Source organism: Rhinatrema bivittatum, chromosome 2 (genome assembly GCF_901001135.1).
Source record: "Rhinatrema bivittatum chromosome 2, aRhiBiv1.1, whole genome shotgun sequence".
Taxonomy (NCBI): domain Eukaryota; kingdom Metazoa; phylum Chordata; class Amphibia; order Gymnophiona; family Rhinatrematidae; genus Rhinatrema; species Rhinatrema bivittatum.
The window spans coordinates 81,063,088-81,086,494 of NC_042616.1; the positions used below are offsets into that span (position 1 = coordinate 81,063,088).

Genomic DNA, 23,407 nt, shown 5'->3' on the forward strand with positions numbered 1-23,407 from the left:
TCTGTGAACATGAGTGGTGCTTTGTTGATGCGAAGTCCTCGCGGAATAACTTGTTGCTTCACATACTCTATCATCGTAATGCCATGTAGCTCTGCGCGGGTGTTCCTTTTATGTAAAATCAATAACTCACCCAAAATGTCAGGTGGAGTGGTTGGTGATGAGGTATCAGAAAAGAGAGAAGATTCTTGGGCTATAGTGGAGACATGTTCAGCTGAGTAGCTAAAAATGTCCTTCCAGTCCAATGAAGCCATTGTTGTAGCTGAGAATGTCTAACAATAGTATATAATAACCACTCAGAAAAGCTGAAAAACAGAAACTTTCAAAATACTCAAATATCCAGCTGATATATGGATATAGCAGATAGCAGAATCAACAACAAGGACATTAAAGCTCCTCTAGTCCAACATAGCTTGGCACATACACACACATTTGATGAATACAAGTGGGCTATTCTTGAACATATTCCCTTACACTGGAGAGGAGGCGACAGAACATCACAGCTCAATTTTAAAGAAAATCGTTGGATTTTTCAATTACGCTCCATTGAACCATTGGGGCTTAATGAAAGAGTCGAATGGTTCTCCCTAGTTTAATAATGTACCACACACGACGTTCTGTTCACTTTCCCTTGTAATCAAAGCTTTTGCAAGCTGTTTCATATTGTTCTTTATAATGGCTGCGTTTTTGACGTAGATGCCGGTTCAAGGTTCCTCACCAAAAATAGTTTTCCTGTCAACGTGAACTTGATTCCGCTCACATTTTTGAATCAGATATGTTTACTCTGTCATTTATATTGGACTTTTACATCAACCGGTTGCTCATCATGTCAGTATTGCATATAACACTTAAAAGGATTTCCTCTCGTTTAAACAAGGAGATTTCCCTGCAATTTTCATTTTCTTCAAAATGGCCGCCCGCATGACGTCACTGCCCATATATGGACTTTAGTTGTTGTAGTATTCCCCCATACACATCATTCACCATATATGGTTATCTCCAAATTTGGAGTTACATACGTCATTTCCTGCTATTGTTAACTCTAGTCGGCAGGTCCCCTTTAAAACCGGCGTTTTTTCCCGCGGTTCCTTGTCATTTCAGCGGCATATACCTCGGCAAGGCTGCTTCACTTTTGGTGCACGTAAGTACTTTATAACCTTATTGCAACAGCATTATTAAGCTCATTGAGAGACTTTAATATACACCAGCGAGTTAAAATTTTGCAGCACTCATACGAACATGTCATTCTCTCTGTATTTTCACAAAAGAGCATCTTTCAATGCAACGGCATTTTTCAGCCTTGACATCACTAAGAAGATTGTGAGACGGCATTACTCAGCCCATAGAGAGACTGCAATATACATCAGCGTGTTAATTTGTTGCAGCATTTAAATTCATATGTATTTCAGTTGTCATTCTTATTTTCATGAGAGAACCCTTTTAAACGCTAATTGTTTTTTTTCAGCGAGTACAGCCAGTGGTTTTCACCGCTTGTCTATTGACCACAATCATTATCTCACAGTAAGTTTTTCACTTCCAAACCTCTGCCATTTGTTGGATTTATTAGCCTGCAGGCATTTTGTAGAACTCTTTATACTGTTTTTTCCACACAGAGTTACACCAGAGCAATCCCTGAAGCTCCCTGAGGAAGGAGTCGAACACTCCGAAACATTGCAGTGTTGGAGCGAGCACTTCAGGATGTTATACGTTACCAGCCCTTCCGGTGGAAACTGATAAGTGCAAATATTAGTAGTATTCACACAGTATTTGCTCTTAAATACACTTGCAGCAACCTATGATTATTCAAGCCCAGAGTTTCACGGGCTTGACACCATAAGCCATCATACTCTTGAGGCTATGTATGACGGTTGCAAGAAAGCAAGTCACACTTGAGTTCCATATATCAGCTGGATATTTGAGGACTTTCAACAATACAGCTTTCTGCTTCAGTGAGTACTAACCCTTTCAGTCTGTCTCAGCTTCAGCGCTCTGTGTCTGCATCCATGACCTGTCCCTGCTACGCTGCGCTGCCTATCCTACTCGAGTGTGAGAGTGGTCTCCTCTGCTGAGTACCCCTGGGCAACTTCACTGGGTTACCTTCACTGCTGCCCGCTCCCCGGGCAGTACCATCGAGCTGTACAGTAAATACAACTTCTCTGTGTCTGCGTGTATAGAGTCTAGCCTAGTACTGTGGTTCCTCACGGGGCTCCTCCCCGTGGGAGTGGCCATCACCACAGTACCCAAGAATCCACTCCAACACCTCATAACCATAACACCGTGCAACCTTGCTCGTGGTGGGCACACCCATCCGCTACCTCTCCAGGAGACCACCTGAGGTCCACCTAAGTCCAGGCGGTCCGGGTACCCAAGGGCTCAACCTGCGGAATCCCCTGACTGATATTGGCGAAGCTCCAGCTAACCTCTGTCTCCTCGTGTGCTCCGCCTCCTGGTGGCAGGCGCTCTCTGGGTCCAACCAGAGGACCCTACCAATCCTGCACTGGGCCAAGGGTCCACCTCCAGCGCAACAGTAAGCTGACAAAAGTGGAATTTTTCTTCAGCTAAAAAATAAGTGCTGGTCACATTTTCCTGCCAAATGATTTGCATTACCATTAGAATAGAATCAGGAGGCTACTTGAGTAGCATTTCCCTTGAAACTGACATTTTATATGCATTATAAAAATTCAAAAAAATGTTCACAAAAAATTCACAATAAGGGGTAGATTTTAAGAGGCGCGCGAACAGCCTACTTTTGCTTGCGCATCAGACTCAAGCAAAAGTACGCTGGATTTTAGTAGATACGCGCGGAGCCGCGCGTATCCACTAAAATCCTGGATCGGCGCGCGCAAGGCTATCGATTTTGTATAGCCTGCGCGCGCCGAGCCGCGCTGCCTCCCCCCGTTCCCTCCAAGGCCGCTCCGAAATCGGAGCGGCCTCGGAGGGAACTTTCCTTTGCCCTCCCCTCACCTTACCCTCCCTTCCCCTACCTAACCCACCCACCCGGCCCTGTCTACACCCCCCCCTTACCGTTGTCGGGGGATTTACGCCTCCCGGAGGGAGACGTAAATCCCCGCGCGCCAGCGGGCCTGCTGCGCGCCGGGCCGCGACCTGGGGGCGGGTACGGAGGGCGCGGCCACGCCCCGGGCCGTAGCCACGCCCCGTACCCGCCCCCAAAAACGCGGCCGACACGCCCCCGAAACGCCGCGTCGACCGGGGCCCGCCCCCCGACACGCCCCCGACACGCCCCCCTCCGAAAACCCCGGGACGTACGCGAGTCCCGGGGTCTGCGCGCGCCGGTAGGCCTATGTAAAATAGGCTTACCGGCGCGCAGGGCCCTGCTCGCCTAAATCCGCCCGGTTTTGGGCGGATTTAGGCGAGCAGGGCGCTGAAAATCCGCCCCTAAGATTTCACATCAAAATGGAATATGAATCTTGTTAGGTACAGTTGAAGATGTTGCAGGTGCCCATATTGGAGATACTGGACATTAGAGATAGCCAATGAGGTGTTAATAAAGCAGGGATTCAGTGCCAAGAAGTGCAGAATGATGCATTTGGGGTGCAGAAATCCAAAGGAGCTTTATGTGATGGAAGTAAAAGATTGATATGCATGGACTAGGAATAAGACCTCGTGGTGATAATGTCTTATGATCTGAAGGCAGCAAAGCAATGTGACAAGGTGATAGCTAAAACCAAAAGGATACTGGGTTGCATCAAGAGGTTAGGACTATTCAGCTTGGAGAAGAGATGGCTGAGGGGAGATATGATAGAGGTGTTTAAAATCATGAGAGGTCTAGAACGGGTAAATGTGAATCGGTTATTTACTCTTTCGGATAATAGAAGGACAAGGAGGCACTCCATGAAGTTAGCATGTGGCACATTTAAAACTAATTGGAGAAAGTTCTTTTTCACTCAACGCACAATTAAACTCTGGAATTTGTTGCCAGGGGATATGGTTAGTGCAGTTAGTGTAGCTAGGTTTAAAAAAGGATTGGATAAGTTCTTGGAGGAGAAATCCATTATCTGCTATTAATTAAGTTGACTTAGAAAACATGGGATAGACTTAGTTTTTGGCCACTGTTGGAGACAGGATGCTAGGCTTGATGGACCCTTGGTGGACCCTTGGTCTGACCCAGTATGGCATGTTCTCATGTTCTTAAGAGAGAGGCATAATCAGCAGGAAAAAGATGATGATGCCCCTGTACAGGGCCTTTGTGAGGCTTGACTTGGAGTTCATTTCTGGAGACAGTATCTCAAAATGGATAGAGACAGGATGGAAGTAATTCAGAGAAAGACAACCAAAATTTTGAGTGGTCTGCATCCTAAGACTTATGAGATGAGACTAAAGGATATAAAAATATATATATCTCCTGGAGGAGAAGAGAGACAGGTGAGATAAGATACAGACTTACAAATACCAGAAAGGTATTAATGATGCAAACCTTTTCCAATAGAAAAAAGCTATAGAGCTAGGGGTCATAATATGTAGCTCAAAGAGGGTAGACACAGGAATAACATAAGGAAATATTTCTTCACATATAGGGTGGTGGATCCATGGAATGTCCTCCCAGAGGAGGTTGTGAAGAAAAGAACTGTAATGGAATTCAAAAGGGCATGAGATAATGGCTAAAGGATGGAAATGAAGAAAAGGGGTAACCCATGGGCAGTTCTATCATTAAGCAGGGTGAAGAAGCCGCCTTAAGTGGCAACATGTTGATGCAGCAAAATGTGCGGTAATGATGCATATTTGTGATATACCCAAGGTCATCCCAGGGCCCACAGGTAGGAAGAAGATTGCAGCAGTATGACCTAATCAAGGGGATCCAGCCCCCGCAAGAAGATGGTGGCGGTATGAATTTATGACATACCTGCAGGGATCCCACCCCCTGCGAGCAGGAAGAAGATAATGACAGCAGCAGCACAGATTTATGATGCGCCTGCGGGGCTCCCAGGCCCTGGGAGAAGACGGTGGCGGAAGTGCAATTGGATTTATGACTTGCAGTTCCTGTGGGCAAGAAGAAGATGGCACTGGTAGCATAGTTGCCCTGTGGGCAATAAGAATATTACAGCAGTTGGATTTATGACGTGCCCAAGGGGATCCCATGTGCTGCATGCAGAAAGATAAACCCTGGGCCGGCGCTAGATTATGACTTCCTCTTGGGGAAGAAAGAAGAGACTCAGAGGGTGGGGGTGAGAGGAGGGAAGAAAAGAGGGGTGAGTGAGAGGGATTGGGAGGGGAGAGTGTAAGCTAATGAGAGGGAATGGCATGAGAGGGGAGGGTGTAAATGAGTGAGAAGTAACGGAAGGGAAAGGGGTAGGTGAGAAAGAAAGAAATGAGGGAAGAAAGCAAAGGGGGCTGAGTGAGTGAGGGGATGAAAGGGACGAGAAGGGTGAGTGATAAGGAAGGGAAAAAAGAGCAAGAGGGAGCATATGAGTGAGTGTGCATGAATGTGAGTTTGTATGCGAGTGTGAGTGAGCTTGTGTATGTGAGAGCATATGTATGTGAATGTGAGCAAACTTGTATATGAGAGCATATGAGAGAATAAGCTTGAGTGTGAGCTTGTGAGAGAATTTGAGCACAAGTGTGTGAGAGATTGTGAGCATGCATCTGAGAGCATGTGGAAATGTGAGCAAGCTTTTATTATTTATTTATTTTTATATACTGACGTTCGTGCCAGCATCACACTGGTTTACATCAAATAACAGATAAAATATATATAAAATAAAATTAGGACATAAGTTACAGGATTAAAAAAAAAACCCGGTGAACCAGTGTGAAGCTTGTGTGTGGAGAGCATGAATGTTAGAACCTATGGCCCAAATGTACTTCCCCCTATGCGAATAACATACCAGAATCCAGTCTCCATGAACACTGCCATTCCAGTCTGCCAACAAGACTCCAAAGTGGAGCACCTAAGGTGCACATGCACATACGCATACTATGTGTGCACCTAAGTGGAATCGCCCAGTAGTCGCGCTAAGATGATTTCTCCCCTTGTGGATATTTAAGCACACCTCATCCAGTGCACCTTGCCTGGCAACAGATTTCCTGAGCATTTTTGTTCTTCAGTACATGTTGTTTCTTCGTTTCTTGCTGTTTCCTGTTGCTCCCTGAGTTCTCCTTGTGGTTTCTTCCTCCTGTTCTTGGTTCCCCTTCTCTGTCTTACTTGTCATGTTCTTGGTTTCCTTGGCCTTGTTCTGTTTGTCATTTCATTGTTCCCCCCTGTTTGTTTGTCCTTGGCTTGTTCTCCCTGATTTTGATCTCTGCTTGCATTTGGACGTTCCTGGACGTTCCTGGATTGCTGCCTGGAACTGGATTATGCTGTCTGCTTCCTGTCCTATATTACATACATTTACAAAGCATAACAGGTTGGATATTCTCGCTAAGGAATATTAGCTTTGGAGTAAAGGTCCTTTCCTAGCGTGTAGCAGATGGACTCAAAACAAGTGGGTATAGTGTGCTTGTGCTAGCAGTTGGAGACGGATCTGACGTCAGCACGGGTACATATACCCCCACAGGAAGTGCAGCAATTCAGTAATTTCCGTCTCCAAAGCAGTTTGGGAGCTACCTCACGCTCCTGAGCGTGTTTCCAAATTCTAAACGACTAAATTCCCAGAAGAAACCTACTGAAGACGAGCCCCGCACTCCTGCGGTGATACCAATCGGTCCTCCCCCAGTTGAGTTTCCCGAGCTGACTTCCGTGGTCCCTCGGAGGTAGGAGCCTCGGTCCGGTGGCCGACTCGCAGCAGGGACCTAGCCCCCCGAGTGAGAAGGGCTCGGGCTTGGCATAGAGGCAGCCTCGGTCCCCGGCGAGGACTTGGCCCCCGAGCGAGACGAGTTCGGGCGCAGCCTAGAGGCAGCAGGTGCACTTCCTCGAGCGCGGCGGTGAAGGTACTCACCCTCTCCCCCCGCAGCCGGAGACCGCCCGGGTCGCAGCCGGGAAGTGCCGAAGACAAGGTAAGGCGTACATCTTTACTGTGGTCTCCGAGGAAGTGAGGATTTGCGGGGCCTGCCTACATGGCAGCCCGCCAAGGAGGTCGCCATTTTACCGGGCTACTCGCCTTCGCCACCTAGACGCACGTTGCTGTACGCACGCTGAGATAGGCGCCCGTCGCTAAGCACATGTGGATAGGCGCAGACTGGCTAAGCGCATGCCGCTAGGTTAGGCGCACGTTCATAGGCACACGTTCATAGGCGCACATTCATAAGACGCCCATTGGTAGGTGCACGTTCATAGGTGCACGTTCATAAGATGCCGTTGGTAGGCGCACGTTCATAGGCGCACGTTCATAAGACGCCGGTGGTAGGCGCACGTTCATAGGCGCACGTTCATAAGACGCCGTTGGTAGGCGCACGTTCTTAGGCGCATGTTCATAAGACGCCCGTTTATAGGCGCATCGAGCTCCTATAGAACGTGCGCCTCCTGTTGGGAGGCGCACGTTCTTAGGCGCACGTCCATAAGACGCCCGTTCATAGGCGCATGCAGCTAAGCGCAGGTTGATAAGTGCACACTCATAAGACAAGCGCATATTAGTAGGCGATACATATTGCAAAGCATATGGAGCATAAGAGAGCCTATACGCCCGCAGAGCCGGCACCTTCAGAATCAGGCATAAGAGCTCTAAGCCTCTGCTCAGCATGCAACCTCAGAGCCACACAGAGCGAGGAAGCAGACTCACTATGTGCCCAATGTGAAGAGGCCATGGGAGTTCCAGGACCGGACCGGTCCCAGCCTAGCGGTTCCTTAGGGAACACTCCGGACTTAGCAGGCCGCGGTGAGCAGCCAGGGAATCCGAGAGACCTGGTGCCCCTAAGGCCAGATCCGGCCTCACTCTCCTGGGTGGAATTATTATTCAAGGGGATCCACGCCTTTGTCCAGATGCAATCTGCTCCTCGAATGGCCTTTTCTGTTCCGGATGATCCGGCTCCTGGACCCTCGAGACCTAGGCACGGGCACTCGCCACCCGGAAGCCCCACTTATGGGGATTCGGATTGCTCCGAGGAAGATGATGAGCCCCCCGAAGAGGGAGAACTTCCCTCGGAGATAGAACCCTATCGGACCATGAGACGCTTCTTTCAGAAAGAGGATCTTCCAGGCCTGGTCTCACAATGCCTATCAGAACTGGCTATTCCGGGCCAGGACACCCCAGGGGACCCTAAAATGAACCCCCTGTTAGAGGGCCTGCGCCAAACGGCTCACCATTTTCCCCTCCTACAAGCAGCACAGCAGCTAATCGATCTGGAATGGACTGCGCCGGAGGCCGCATTTAAAGGGGGTCGTGCCTTGTCAGGCATGTAACCTCTGGACCCGGCATCCAAGGAGCTGCTGGCGTGCCCCAAGGTAGACGCCATAGTTAACGCAATTGTGAAGCGCACCACCATTCCGGTTGAGGGGGGAGCGGCCCTCAAGGATGCACATCACCGGCGCATGGACACCATTGTGAAACAAGCCTTTGAGGTAGCAGCCATGTCCCTACGAATCGCGACCTGCTGCACCATGGTGACGCATTCCTGTTTTATCGCAAGCTAGAAACAACACCCCGGGAGAAGACATGGAATCAGCTCTCGCATTCCTCACTGACGCAGCCTCCGACCTCGTCCGTACGGCAGCCAAGGGAGTGTCATCCTCAGTGGCAGCCAGGAGACAGCTCTGGCTACGTAATTGGGCGGCCGACTCTTCCTCCAAGACGCGCCTCACAAGAATGCCCTTTAAGGGATCCCTACTGTTCGGCAACGATCTCGAGAAATTGGCTAATAAATGGGGTGCCTCTCCATTACCTCGTCTACCAGAAGACAGTTCAAGGAGGAGCCAGCGTTCTTTTTCTAGACCATCCAGAGGTAGAAACTCTCAGCGCTTCAACCCTTACAGGGCTTGCTACCAAGCACCTCGTTCTCAGGCCAGGAGCCAGCCCTTTCGGGCTAAGCACAGCAAGAGGAGAACCGGCTCGGGTTCTGGTCCCGGCCGCAATCCACAATGACAATCAACCGACCCATCCGGGGGTAGCAGCCATAGGGGGCAGGCTAACCCTCATCTACCGCAGGTGGATCGAGATTACCTCGGACCAGTGGGTCCTCGCCATCATCCGAGAAGGGTATTACCTGGATTTTCTTCGGCTTCCGCCGGCCAAGTTTGTGGAATCTCCTTGTTCACCTCTCAAGAAGGCGGCACTAGAAGTTACCTTGCAGAGGCTCCTGGCCCTAAAAGCCATAATCCCAGTGCCTGCAGGGGAGATAAATTTGGGCATTATTCCATTTATTTCATAGTACCCAAGAAGGAGGGCACTTTCAGGTCCGTCCTGGACCTCAAGTCAGTCAACCGACACCTACGGGTCCCCAGCTTTCGCATGGAAACTCTGCGGTCTGTCAAAAATTCAGTATAGCCAGGGGAGTTTCTCACCTCCCTAGATCTGTCGGAAGCCTACTTGCATATCCCAATCCATTGGGATCACCAGCGCTATTGACGCCTCAAAGTCTCTGAAATCAGCAACTTCCAGTTCCGAGCTTTACCCTTCGGGTTAGCCCTCGCTGGCGGATCTTTACCAAGGTCATAGTAGTAGTGGCGGCGGCACTTCAGGAAGGAAGGAATCCTCGTCCATTACCCCCTACCTGGACGATTGGCTGATCAGGGCAAAAGTCACGGAGGAAGAGCCACCAGGCAACCAACAGAGTTATTGCTCTCCTGGAAAGCCCTAGGATTGGTAGTAAACTTGAAGGAACAAGAGTTCCCTACAGCCTTCTCCAGTCCTGGCTAGTGATAAGAGCTCATTTAGGGATTCAATTCGACACTCCAGGAAAACAAGATCAGCCTGACCTCCAAGAGAAGATTAAAGCTCCGGAATTGTCCTGCAAGGCCCTGCTGAGACGCAGGCCCCGTGACCCACAAAGCTTGGGGGATTACCTACAGGTCCGTAGGCCTTAGGGCATCCAACTCTGGAGGTGATACCATGGGCGCGGGCGCATATGAGACCATTACAAACGCGCCCTCTTATCTCAGTGGAGCCCACAATCACAGAACTACAACCACACACCATACCTCTACCAGCCAGAGTGCGGAATCGGATAAGATGGTGGTTGCAGCCTGGCCACTTGAGCCGGGGGTCAAGAATGTCCTCCCCAACCTGGACCCTGCTCACTACAGATGCCAGCCTGAATGGATGGGGAGCACATTGCGAAGAACTCACCGCCCAAGGGCCGGTGGAACAGAGAAGAGTCAAGGTGGAACATCAACCGATTAGAGGCACGGGCAGTCAGGCTAGCGTCCCTGCGTTTTGCCCACAGACTTCGCAACAGAGCGGTCAGAGTGATGTCAGACAACGCCACCACGGTGGCATACATCAACCGACAGGGCGGAACCAGAAGCCAACAGGTATCCCTAGAAATAGCCCCCCTGATGACTTGGGTGGAAGCGAATCTCCAGGACATCTCTGTCGTTCACATCGCCGGGAAGGACAACACCACGGCAGACTTCCTCAGCAGAGAAAGCCTAAATCCAGGGGAATGGGAGCTGTTGCCCACAGCTTTCCAGATGATTGTGGATCAGTGGGGGACGCCGGGCATGGACCTATTAGCAGACAGGTCCAACGCTCAAGTACCCAGATATTTCAGCCGCAGGCGGGATCCGCTATCCCAGGGGATCGATGCCCTGGTACAGCCATGGCCTAAGGGGATCCTGCTATATGCCTTTCCTCCATGGCCCCTGCTGGGCGCCATTATATACAAGATTCGGCGGCACAAAGGCTTAGTTCTTCTAGTGGCCCCGGATTGGCCAAGAAGACCCTGGTACGCAGACATGAGAAAACTACTGGCAGGGAATCCTCTACCCCTGCCTCCACACAGGGACCTGCTACGGCAAGGTCCCATCCTACACGAGCATCCAGCTCAATTCTCTCTTACGGTCTGGCCATTGAGAGGGCTAGACTGAAGAAAAGGGGATACTCGAAGCCGGTAATAGATACACTTCTCCGCGCACGCAAGTTCTCCACATCACTCACATATATAAGGGTCTGGAGAGTTTTTGAAGCCTGGTGCGACACTCACAGCACCAATCCACATGCCACTAAAATCCCTATCATTTTGGATTTCCTGCAAGATGGACTTCAGAAGGGTCTGTCCCTCAGCTCCATCAAGGTTCAGGTGGCAGCGCTGTCTTGTTACAGTCCCAGGAGTGACGGCAACACCATTGCCAAACACCCAGACGTCTCACGTTTCCTGAAAGGAGTCAAACACATTTGTCCGCCACTGAAGTGGCCAGTGCCCCTTTGGAACCTCAACCTAGTGTTGGAATTTCTAGCGGGATCTGCCTTCACACCCCTTCGAGGCCTGTCTCTCCGTGTGTTAACCTTGAAGATGTTGTTCTTGCTGGCTGTGTGTTCAGCACGCCGCATCTCAGAGCTACAAGCACTGTCCTGCCGTGATCCGTTTCTCAGAATCACTCCAGAGGCTATCCATCTTCGCACGGTTCCTTCCTTCTTACCCAAAGTAGTCTCACACTTTCACCTCAACCAAACCATATCCTTGCCAACCACGGAAGGTTTGAAGAAGTCGGAAGAAGGTCAAATACTGCGCCATCTCGACATCGGCAGGCTGTTGTCCAGATACCTGGAAATGTCAGAAGTAGTACGAAAGACGGACCACCTGTTCGTCCTACACAGCGGGAAGAAGCAAGGGGAAGCGGCCTCACGGGCAACCATCGCCCGCTGGATCAAAGAAGTTATCAAGGCAGCCTACGTAGAAGCAGGGAAACCACCGCCTCTACGGGTCAAGGCTCACTCTACCAGAGCGCAAGCAGCCTCTTGGGCAGAAACTAGGATGCTGTCGCCTGCAGAGATATGTAAAGCAGCGACGTGGTCCTCCCCTCCATACCTTCTCCAGATTCTACCGTCTGGACGTCCAGGCCAGGGAGGACACAGCATTCGCGGAGGGCAAATCCTAAACGGTCCTCGGTCAGCCTCCCACCCAGTTCGGGAGTAGCTTTGTACATCCCACTTGTTTTGAGTCCATCTGCTACACGCTAGGAAATGTAGAGATTACTTTCCTGATAATCTCCTTTTCCTTAGTGTATGCAGATGGACTCAGCATCCCGCCCGGCTGCCGGCATACATGGGGATTCACCGACTCACGGTAAGCCATGTTTTCTTATGATAGGGTATCCACCCTGCCGGGTGTCGACGCCTTCCGGTTGAGAACACTGGCGGTCTCCAGCTACTATCAATCGGTCAGGGTAATCCTGTTCATTTAATCGATCGGTCAGCTACAGCTTTTACAAGGAAGATTACTGAATTGCTGCACTTCCTGTGGGGGCATATATACCCGTGCTGACGTCAGATCCTTCTCCAACTGCTAGCACGAGCACACTATACCCACTTGTTTTGAGTCCATCTGCATACACTAAAGAAAAGGAGATTATCAGGTAAGTAATCTCTAAATTTCAGCAGGTTTATGGACATCCCATCCAGAATAGCTGGATTTTGCTATTTACCAAACATTCTAGAATGTTGTAGCAGAAAAATAAGGAAGAAAATATTTAATTTTACCTAATGATTTTCTTTCATTTATTTATGATATACTGGTCTAGAAACCCACCTAAAAAAAGGATTTGAAAGGAAAATCTCAAAGCAAATGTTTTTCTATACTTATAAAAAACAAAAAATTTGATTACATTATTTTGCAGAGTCTCAGAAGTAGTTTTGACAGTAGTTTACAGGCTAATTCATTCTGTATCTAGTTTATGTAGATGTAGTGATGTCATTAGAATGTTAAAAATAAATAAATAAATGCCCGATCATCTGCTTCCATCAGATGAAAGCAGGATAAAACCCAAATGTTCTGGACTGGTGTAGCAGAAATAAAAGAATGAAAATTATTTATTCTTTTATTATTCTTATATTTCGCAGTTCCATTAAATATGTTCAGTGCGGATTACAATTAGTACATTCATATTTTTTATCATAGACCCTTACAAACAATACACCATAAAATAGATTAAAAACAATAGTTACACCAAAAAATAAAATACTTAAAAGCTTCTGTAAGATATTTTAGTAAGAGTTAGGTAAGATTTAATTTTTTCACCTTTTTCAGTATGAGGCAGTGGGAATCATCTTCAGTTTTATGTTAGTTGTTCAGAAAAATATTCTATTGTTGCTACCTTTATGAAAGATTTTCTCATTCCTTTCTTCCAGTGATCCTTTATTGCCTGTTCCTGTATTTCTGTCTAATCCTCCCATTGTAATTTTCTCTGAATATGAAATTGGAAAGACTTATGAGGTAAGGGCATACTCTGCCATGGCTCAAAAAGTGGGTTTTATGTGTAAAAGAATGAAACAAATAACTAAGAAATGTCTGATTTTAAACTATTTGTATGCATTCTTTGATGGCATTGTGATCTTGTTAGGAATGGCTCAGAAAGATAATGTACTTTTGATGGAATAAGGCTCAAACTAATTGCAAATTCAATGATGATAAGGAACCCTCTTTCCTGTTTTGTTTTTTTTTACAACTTATCAAGCGCAGTGACCTTCATAATAGGCATCATTGTGTGGTAAAGAGTACCTTTGTCACTCTGCCTTATACTTAATCATAGGTCAGTCCATGTTTTTTTAAAGATTTTTTTATGCATTCATTCACCCGGTGATAATTTCCAAATTTCTAGCAATAATATTTCAATTTAAAATTATGAAACGAACTTATCTGAATCGAGTTGTTACTTCTTCATTCTTATTGACCACCATTGATTTTGAGCTTGATGCCCTCAGATGTATCAGAAATATAAGAATTCACTATATTGCTGTTGTATGCGTTTGATAAGTTGTAAAAAAAACAGGAAAGAGGGTTCCTTCTTATCATTGAATTGTGATCTTGTTGCCAGATGTCTTGTGAAGCAACACTGAGATGTTTGATAACTATATCTCTGCCAGAGAAGAAGCATGAGGTCTTGGCCCATAGAGTCCATTATGCATCTCTCTAAAAACTATATTGACAACAGAGAATGAATGAGTCTAGGAGTTTCGTATCAGAACTCTGAAAACTTTGCTAAATGTATAGTTTTGGTTATTCTTGCTTCGAAAGTTGCTTGCACATTTGCTTTGCTCACTTTTGAAAACCATAACCCATAGTATTTGAAATTGTTCATATTTCTTTTGTCCTTCTTTCGCATCAGGTTTATTCAGTCTGGTACAGAGTTGATTTTGAGATTTAATTCCTCACCTTTCCAATTCCAAGTTCAAAGCATGTTACAGTAAAGTACAGTAGATAGTTCCCTGCCCTAGAAGGCTTAAGGTGAGGGAGGATAACTTTCAAAACTGCTTGCATGTGCTCATTTAGCATGTATGTGGGAGCACAATAATTTACTAGGGATGTGAATCGTTTTTTGACGATTTAAAATATCGTCCGATATATTTTAAATCGTAAAAAATCGTTAGAGGCGCGATACAATAGGAATTCCCCCGATTTATCGTCAAAAATCGTAAATCAGGGGAGGGGGAGGGGAAGGGGGAGGGCGGGAAAACTGGCACACTAAAACAACTCTAAAACCCACCCCAACCCTTTAAAATAAATCCCCCACCCTCCCGAATCCCCCCCAAAATGTTTTAAATTACCTGGGGTCCAGTGGGGGGGGTCCCGGTGTGATCTTCCACTCTCGGGCCACGGCTGCGTTAATAGAAATGGCGCCGGCGCTACCTTTGCCCAGTCATATGACAGGGCAAAGGTAGCGCCGGCGCCATTTTGGTTCCTGTCCCCCGACGTCACGAGTGGAGATCGCTCCCGGACCCCCGCTGGACCCCCAGGGACTTTTGGCCAGCTTGGGGGGCCTCCTGACCCCCACAAGACTTGCCAAAAGTCCAGCGGGGGTCCGGAAGCGACCTCCTGCACTCATTGCCGTATGGCCGGCGCCATTTTGCAATACGGCCATACGGTCGGCGCCATTTTGCAATACGGTAATATGGCCATACGGCCGGCGCCATTTTGCAATACGGCAACGAGTGCAGGAGGTCGCTTCCGGACCCCCGCTGGACTTTTGGCAAGTCTTGTGGGGGTCAGGAGGCCCCCCCAAGCTAGCCAAAAGTCCCTGGGGGTCCAGCGGGGGTCTGGGAGCGATCTCCTGCGCTCGTGACGTCGGGCCACGCAGCCGTGGCCCGAGAGTGGAAGATCACACCGGGACCCCCCCACTGGACCCCAGGTAATTTAAAACATTTTGGGGGGGTTCGGGAGGGTGGGGGATTTATTTTAAAGGGTGGGGGTGGGTTTTAGGGTTGTTTTAGTGTGCCGGTTTTCCCGCCCTCCCCCGATTTACAATTTAAACGATTTAAAAAAAAAAAAAAAACAAAACCGCGACGATCAGATTCCCTCCCCCCCCAGCCAAAATCGATCGTTAAGACGATCGATCACACGATTCACATCTCTATAATTTACTATTGTATTTTATAATCTGCGCAAAAATCATATGTGTAAGTTATAAAATGAGTACATATGCACGAACAAATTCTTGTGAATGTAAAAACCACGAGTCTCACAAGTTCAGACTTATCCAGATAAAAGCCGATTTATCTGGCTAAGTAGTGGCACATAGCTAGATAAGTCTGAAAAACGCTACTTGCCAATATTCAGCCAGATAACTTATCTAGCTTTCTCTGGTTGGACTACAAACCTGTCCTAAAGATAGCTGGATAAACTATGCTAGTTAGCTGACTAGCCGAGCTGCACAGTGGCTGAAAATGGACCTCATTGTGACTCTTGACTTGAGAAGAAACAAATGCCAAAAGTATGACATTACTTTTGTTCTTAATTTACAGTTTCCCTGAGCCAGCCCCTACCTTGTGATACCACACCCAAGAACTATTTCTAAAGTATTTCTCTATAATAGCATAATGTATACTAAAAGATTCAGGCACGGACATGCAAGGTATCTGCATCCATAGCAGCCAACCGATTGGCTTCATCATCACTCTACTACCACAATTTTGCCTATACACACATAGGTATTTTCATTCTCAAGCCCAAGTAGCTATAAGCATGGCATGTTAATATGGCTTTGTGATACTAGTACATGACTGAAAGGGTTTGCTGTTGCACAATACTAAAGCAGGTGACCAGTTTCTAAGTCATCCTTTAGTCACCTCACAAGGATTGCCATGTCTCCTCTCTTGGTTATTGCAAGTGAGTCCACACCAGGTTTGGGACTGTGACATGCCAGCAGATATAATTCATACTATCAAAGACACAGCCATGGCACAAATAAATCAGCTACTGCTGACAAGCAAAAGGCCCAAAGCAGAAGTGTCAATACCTAGAATATGGACGAACGATGACATGGCAAGCCTAATACATCCCCTACAGCACTTACTGGTGACAAGGAAGGTGTTGCGCTTGAGGGTGGACTCTTGTCCTGTGGTAGTACAGGGACTGTCTACAGGGGCGGAGCATGGAAGGAGACAGAGGCAGTGTAGAGCTTCACTACTGGAAGCCCGAGGTCCCCCCGGGAGGAGCCCATAGGGACCCGGGCCGTTTGGACAGGTAGGCCTCGAAGGGTCTCCTGGGAGAGTGTAAGTCCAGCGTGCCCACAGATGCTAGAGGAGCGCTATCGGGTTTGAGGCTGGAAACAGGTTGGAGGAGAGCGAACCAAAATAGAGATGGCAATGACAAGGCTAGGGACAGCGCCAGAATCAAGCAAGGTCAGAGTCCAGAAGTCAGTCTGAGGAATGGTCATCGAAGCAAGGGTCAAGATCCAGAGGTCAGGCAAGGTCGAAGAGCAAGCTGAGGTCTTGGGCAGGTGGCAGGCAGCCAGGTCAGGAACAAGCTGAGGTCTTGGGCAGGCAGGCAGGTCAGGAACAAACTGAGGTCTTAGGCAGCAGGCAGGCAGGTCAGGAACAAGCTGAGGTCTTGGGCAGGCGGGCAGGCGTCAGAACAACTGAGGTCTTGGCAGGCAGGCAGGCAGGTCAGGAACAAGCTGAGGTCTTGGGCAGGTGGCAGGCAGGCAGGCAGATCAGGAACAAGCTGAGGTCTTAACCAGAAGAACAGTCCGAGATAAGACCAGGGAGACGAACAACGAACACTGGAACAAGCAGGACTAGGAAGTAGGAACAAGCAGGAACGGAACTGGGACAGAAGGATCATGGAACAAGACTAGGAACAAGCAAGCAGGAACAAACCGACCCAATTGCCAAGGCAAGGAAGTGAGGCCAGGAACTTTCTTTTAACATGAGTTCAATTAGGGTGCGCTGCAGAACTAGGCCCCGCCCTGGAACCTACATCACAGTGGTCAGCTGGTCTGCACGCGTGCTTAAGGGGCGTGGCTAGCTGCTGTGACGCCGAGGCCCGCGTGAGGCCGAGCGTGCAGCCGAAGGCCCGGCGACCGCCGCAGGATGCCGGGGCCTAGCTGAACTTGCAAGGGCTGCGAAGGAAACAGGACCAGGACCCGCTGTGGAACCTCGAAGGTGAGCGGTTCCGTGCGTGGGGCGCGTAACAGAAGGTACATTACAGAGTACATCTTGAAAGATTTGATATATGGCTACTAGTGTGATAATAGCTTAATTGATTCCCTCGGTGCCTTTGTTGCGGTTGATGCCCCCATCGATGCCGTCGGTGCCTCCATCCATGCCGTCCTCCCTCCATCAATGCCACCGATGCTTTCATCGATGCCCCCTTTGGTTCCATCGATGCCTGCAGCGATTCTGTCAGTGCCATCGGTGTTTACATTGATGACACTGATCCCTCCATGAATTCCATCGATGCCCAGATCAATGCCATTGATGCCCAGATCGATGCCATCGACGCCCAGGTTGATGGCCTTCGATGCCCAGGTCGATGCCATTGTAGATTCCATCCATGCCATCGATGCCCACGTTGTTTTCATCCGTGCCATCGTCGATGCCATCGATGTTATCGGTGCTCCGCCTGTGCCATCGACGCTTCCATCGATGCCTTCGATGATACCCTCGATGCCACCTTCAATGCCACCATCAATATCGTCAAAGCTACCGGAGCACCTAAATGCAATGCCCTCAATTAAACAAAACGCTCCATACTTCAGGTTCTTAACCAAAGCTCTGTATAATCCTAGGGCACTAGACAGTGCCAGGAGCAGTGCAGGCATGGTGACAGTCTGTCACCACTCGCCATCCAAGACAGCGAGGGCATCCACCTCAGCGCTGGAGAAAGACCGGGCCAAGCAGCGTAGCAATCATCATCACCGGCACGATGACCGTCCACCACCAATGCAATCCAGGACATCAGTGGCATCTTACTCTGTGCTGGAGAATGACCGGGCGAGGTGCTAAGGGAGACATCGCTACTGTTCCGCACATCGGAGGCAGTTCCTCGGTGCTGGAGAATGACTGGGCCGAGCTCCAAGGGTTACTTATTCCGCACCAGCATCAATGTCCATTGAGCCAGTTGCGAAGCGGGCCCGGGTTCATGAGTCCTGTGCTCCTCTGCACCCGAGGCACCGAAGAGTTCCCCACCGACACCAGTGCCGGGTACTGAGCCACCACAAAATAATGTGGAAGCACCAGTAATGCCTAGCCTGACTCCTCTGTAGCTGCGCTATCATACCAGCTTACAGAGTTGAGCCGGACATATATTCAGGATATTTCAATGCCACTAGTTAAGCAGGCAGGGAATTTGGGTGTGATCCATGATAGTAAGTGAAAATGGAGGAACATACTAGATTTATCTCTAGTGGTGTTTTTTTTGTTTGTTTGTTTTTTACAACTTCATGCCATCCGTTAAATGTAGGCATTTTTGGACTCCACTAGTCTCCATATTTTGATAGGGTTGATATTGTCTTGGTTAGACTATTGTAATATCTATTGTGGCTTATCTTTCAAGACTAAGAAGATTGCAGCTGATCAAGAATTTTGCAGCTGGCTGTAAATTTAGGGATCATATTATGCCAATATTGAAGTGTCTTCAATGGTTGCCAGTGCAGTATTGAGCGCAGTTTAAAATGTTAATATTCGCATTTAGGTCAATCTTTGGTGAGGCTCCAAAATATCTTCAGGATTGCTTAAAGTTGTATGTGCCTGGAAGTACATTGAGATTCCTTATGGAAACCTAGCTAGTTATCCCATCGATCAACGAATTTAGGTTATTCAAGATCAAAAAGAGATCTTTTTGTTGTCCATCTCCTGACCTGTGGAACAGATTGCCCAAGGAGTTGCATTCTATTTGAGATTTTGGCTTTTTTAAGCAGAACCTTAAGAAATGATTATTTGTCCAGGCATTTCCAATAATCTGTTAGTTTTTAATGCTACATCTGATAATGACTGTTTGGGATAACTCTGAGGCTGTATTTGGTCTTGGAAATAGATGGTTATATGGTTCAGGATAAAAATGGATGAGGATTTAATAGAGTTTTTTGAGGGGAGATCTGTTTTGGGAGGATGAGGGTGTTGCGCTGGGAGTGGACCCTTGGCCTTGTGCAGGATTGGTAAGGCCCTCTGGTTGAACACGGAGAGCGTCTGCCACCAGGAGGCGGAGCACAGGAGGAGACAGAGACTAGCTGGAGTTTCACTTATAGCAACCCGGGGTTCCCTCAGTTTGAGCCCTTGGTTACCCGGGCCACCTGGTCTTAGGTGGGCCTTGCAGGGTCTCCGAGAGAGAAAGTTCAAAGGAGTGCCCACTACAAACAAGGGTGAGCAGTCTGTGTTCAGACAGGGAAGTCCAGAGGTCACAGGAGGCCGGAAGAGAGTGTCCGAGTGTATAGCAAGAATCAAGGCCAGTGTATCAGTCCAGAATGGTCAGCCAGGCAGGGTCGATAACAGAGGTCAATCTGGGTGTAGTCAGGTCAAGCAGAGGTCAAGCAGAGGTCAATCTGCAGAGGTCAGGTCAAGCAGAAGGTCAAGTTCCAAGTGGCAGTCAAGAGTAATCGGAGTTCCAGGCAGAGGTTAGGTCAGGTGGCAATCAAGAGTAGTCAGAATTCCAAGCAGAAGTCAGGTCAGGCAGCAATCAGAGAATAGTCAGAGGTCAATACCGTGAGATCAGTCTGAAGGATACTACCAGGAATGGAGAGACAAAGGAGCAGGAGACGCTGGAACGGGAGACACTGGAACTGGAGACGCTGGAAGAGAGAGAGACTGGAATAGGAGACACAGGAGCAAGACACTGGAACGCAGGAAGGCAACTAGAGACAACCGGAGTGTACGACCCTAAGCAGTGCTCGATGTTAGTCTTGCCGGACCAAGACCCAGCTTCTGAAGAGAAGGGCCAAAGGGCAGAACAGTACCCCAGGGCGCGGACAGCCGGAGGCACGATCTGGGGTGAGCGCTGTTCAAAGCAGATGTCACCCGAGTCCTTGGCAGGGAAGACCTGATTTGCCAAGGCCCTGAGCTAGGGGCTGGGCTGAGGTATATATACCTTGCATGAGTGATGTCAGAATCGGGCACCACCCGAGGTCTTCATGCAGTTGGCTCTTTAAATTACGCTGGGCTCTGCATGTGTGAGCACCAGTGGGGCAGGGCCGATGCTGAGGAGGATGCCGAGCCCTGGCGCAAGGAGAGCTGCATTGCTGAAGGCCGTGAGGGAGCCGGGGATGCCCGTGGAGGACGCGGTCGGAGTTGGACAGAGCAGGAACTCAAGGCAGCACTCATAGAGGGTCGTGCCAAGTAAGCAGGCCCGGTCGTGGAGCCAGCGCAGCCGGGAAGTGCCACAGTATCCCCCCCCCCCCCCCCCTTCTAGGCCTCCCCCTTACCGGCTTAGGTTTTTCAGTATGGAGACGGTAGAATTCAGCGAGGAGATTCTTGTTGTAGATGTGATGTGAGGGCTCCCAGGAGCTCTCCTCCGGTCTGAAGCCCTCCCACGACAGGAGGTACTCCCAATGGTATCTGTGTTGGCGGATGTCCAGGACTTCCTTGACTTGGAGCATGTCTTCAGGTTCGGCCTCAAGTTGAGTGGGAGTGGGAGTCCTTTGAGAGGACCAAGACAACACCAATGGCTTTAGCAGGGAGACGTGGAAGGTGTTGTGGATGCCCATGGATGCAGGGAGTCATAGTTGATAGGTCACAGCACCAATGCATCAAATTATTGGAAACAGTCCAATAAACCTGGGGGCGAGTCGCTGAGAAAGGAGTCTCAGCCTAATGTGCCTGGTGCTTAGCCAGACCTTCTGGCCGGAACAGGGGTATGGTATGATGAGCGTCGGTAGAGCACTTAGCTCGCTCGGCGGCATGGCCCAGCCTTTCTTTTTGGTTCCATAAACATCTTATCATCTGGGCTGTCGACTGTGCAGCAGGAGAAGGCACTGAGAGTGGTACTGGTAGAGGCAGACTTGGCTGGCGACCGAATACCACGGAGCAGGATAATACTTCAGTGGTGGAGGCGACATGAGTATTGTGGGATAACTCAGCCCAGAGTAATAAATCGGACCAGTCGTTCTGCTGGTCATTAACGTAAGAACATAAGAAGGTTTTAAGGATCTCTTTGTTTTTCTCTGCTTGGCCGGTTTGCCTGGGGGTGATAGGCTGAAGTCAGACTCAGAGTGATTTCAAATTTCTTGCACAAGGATTTCCAATACTTGGCAGCAAACTGCGGACCTCAGTCCAAGATGATCTCTTTGGGTAGTCCGTGGAGGCGAAACATGTGTTTGAGGAAGAGTTTGGCCAGTTCAGGAGCTGAGGGAAGCTTCTGGAGTGGGATTTATTTATTGATTTATTTATTTATTTATTTATTTATTTAGAGATTCTTATATACCGCGGTACGTATAGATATACATCACCTCAGTTTACAGTAAACAATAAATTAGCAACAGGCTTTACATACAACAGGTAATACAGGAAGTAAACAAATAACAGCAACAGGCTTTACATAAATACAGGTTTCAGGAGTACATAGTATAACTCCTTTAACTATAAAAACCAATGCATATTCTATTTCAACAACGAAGCCGGAGAGAAAATATGCCATTAACCTGTTAAAGGCCTAATCCAATGTCAAGTTAATGTCAAGTCACAGATATTGCACATAGGGAGAGTAGGAGTAAATGGAGAACAGAGAAATTAGCAGATTGAAACAAACATGGGGAGTGAAGATGAACAGGGAGCTGGTGAAAAATTAAACATGAAAACTGCATTTCAGATTAATCAATGATCATTGAGTGAAAGTTTGTTTGAACAACCAGGTTTTGAGGTTTTGTTTGAAAGTTTTATGGCAGGATTCGAGATGCAAGTCCAAGGGCATTTTGTTCCAGATGTTGATACCAGCTATGGAGAAAGAACGGTCTCTTGTGGACACGTATTTGATGTGTTTGAGTGGTGGAGAGGCTAGTTTAGCTTGGTGGATATTTCTAATTGGTCTATTAGATGTGCGGAATATAAACTGATCAGAAAACCATTGCATCTCTTGGTTGTGTGTTGATTTATGGATGAGTGAGAGTACTTTAAAAGTAATCCTGTAAGCTACGGGAAGCCAATGTAGGAACATGAGAGCTGGAGTGATGTGTTCATGTCGGCGAGTATTGGTAAGTAAGCGAGCGGCAGCGTTTTGCAGCATCTGTAATGGTTGAATTGTGTTTTTCGGGAGACCTAGTAGTAATGCGTTACAGTAGTCTAGTTTCGGTAGTATTGTGGCTTGTAACACTGTCCGGAAGTCCTGAGCATGTAAGAGAGGTTTAATTCTTTTTAGCATATGTAGCTTAAAGAAACCATTTTTGATTGTGGCCGAGATGAAATTCTTTAAGGAAAAGTGATTGTCAATCATAACGCCAAGGCTGCGGACTTGCTGCAAATGGGTATGGTCTGATGTTGAGATAGGTGTGGTGTTAGCGGTGATGTTCTTGTGTGGCGTGATGATGAGGAGTTCTGTCTTGTTAGTGTTTATTGCAAGAAAGTTTTCTGTGAGTAGATTTTTTATTTCAGCAAGTGACCCATTTTCGAAAATCGTTCAGTAATGACCCAGTTGACCGTGTGGTCTTTGGATGGAGGTAGATCTGTAATGAAGTTAGTGGAGATGCTCGACCATGGTTCATTTGGTGCCGGGAGAGGTTGGAGGAATCCCCATGGACGGCCAGTCGGGGGTTTCTGTTGTGCACATATGGGACAGGAGTCCACATAGTTGTGGGAGTCCTTGACCATGTTAGGCCACCAATAGTATCTCCTTAGCATTTCAAGGATCCAAGCCCGACTGGGATGGCCGGCCAACTTCGAGTCATGAGCCCAGCAAAGGACGCATTCGCGGAGTCGGTGTGGAACCACCATCTTCCCCACTGGCACAGTGTTAGTGACTGCAAGGGTTATGCAGGCTGGGTCGTCAGGTGTATCCTCTGGTTCAAGAGAGCGGGAGAGAGCATCCACTCGAGTGTTCTTGGCTGCAGGGAGGTAAGGAAGTTCGAAATGAAAGCGTTCAAAGAACAATGCCCAGCGAGCCTGTCTGGGATTCAACAACTGGGCTTCCTTCAAGTGCTCGAGATTTTTGTGATCTGTGAAGA

The 23,407-nt window shown here is 48.3% G+C and overlaps 1 protein-coding gene across 1 annotated transcript in view; it reads left to right on the top strand.

The window, feature by feature from the left end:
• Nucleotides 1-23,407, top strand: part of DLEC1 (DLEC1 cilia and flagella associated protein) — a 778,557-nt gene that overhangs the window by 252,939 nt on the left and 502,211 nt on the right. The window contains exon 10 of the mRNA XM_029587026.1: nucleotides 13,173-13,257. Within this exon, the coding sequence (XP_029442886.1) occupies nucleotides 13,173-13,257 (85 nt within the window). The remainder of the gene's footprint in view (nucleotides 1-13,172; nucleotides 13,258-23,407) is intronic.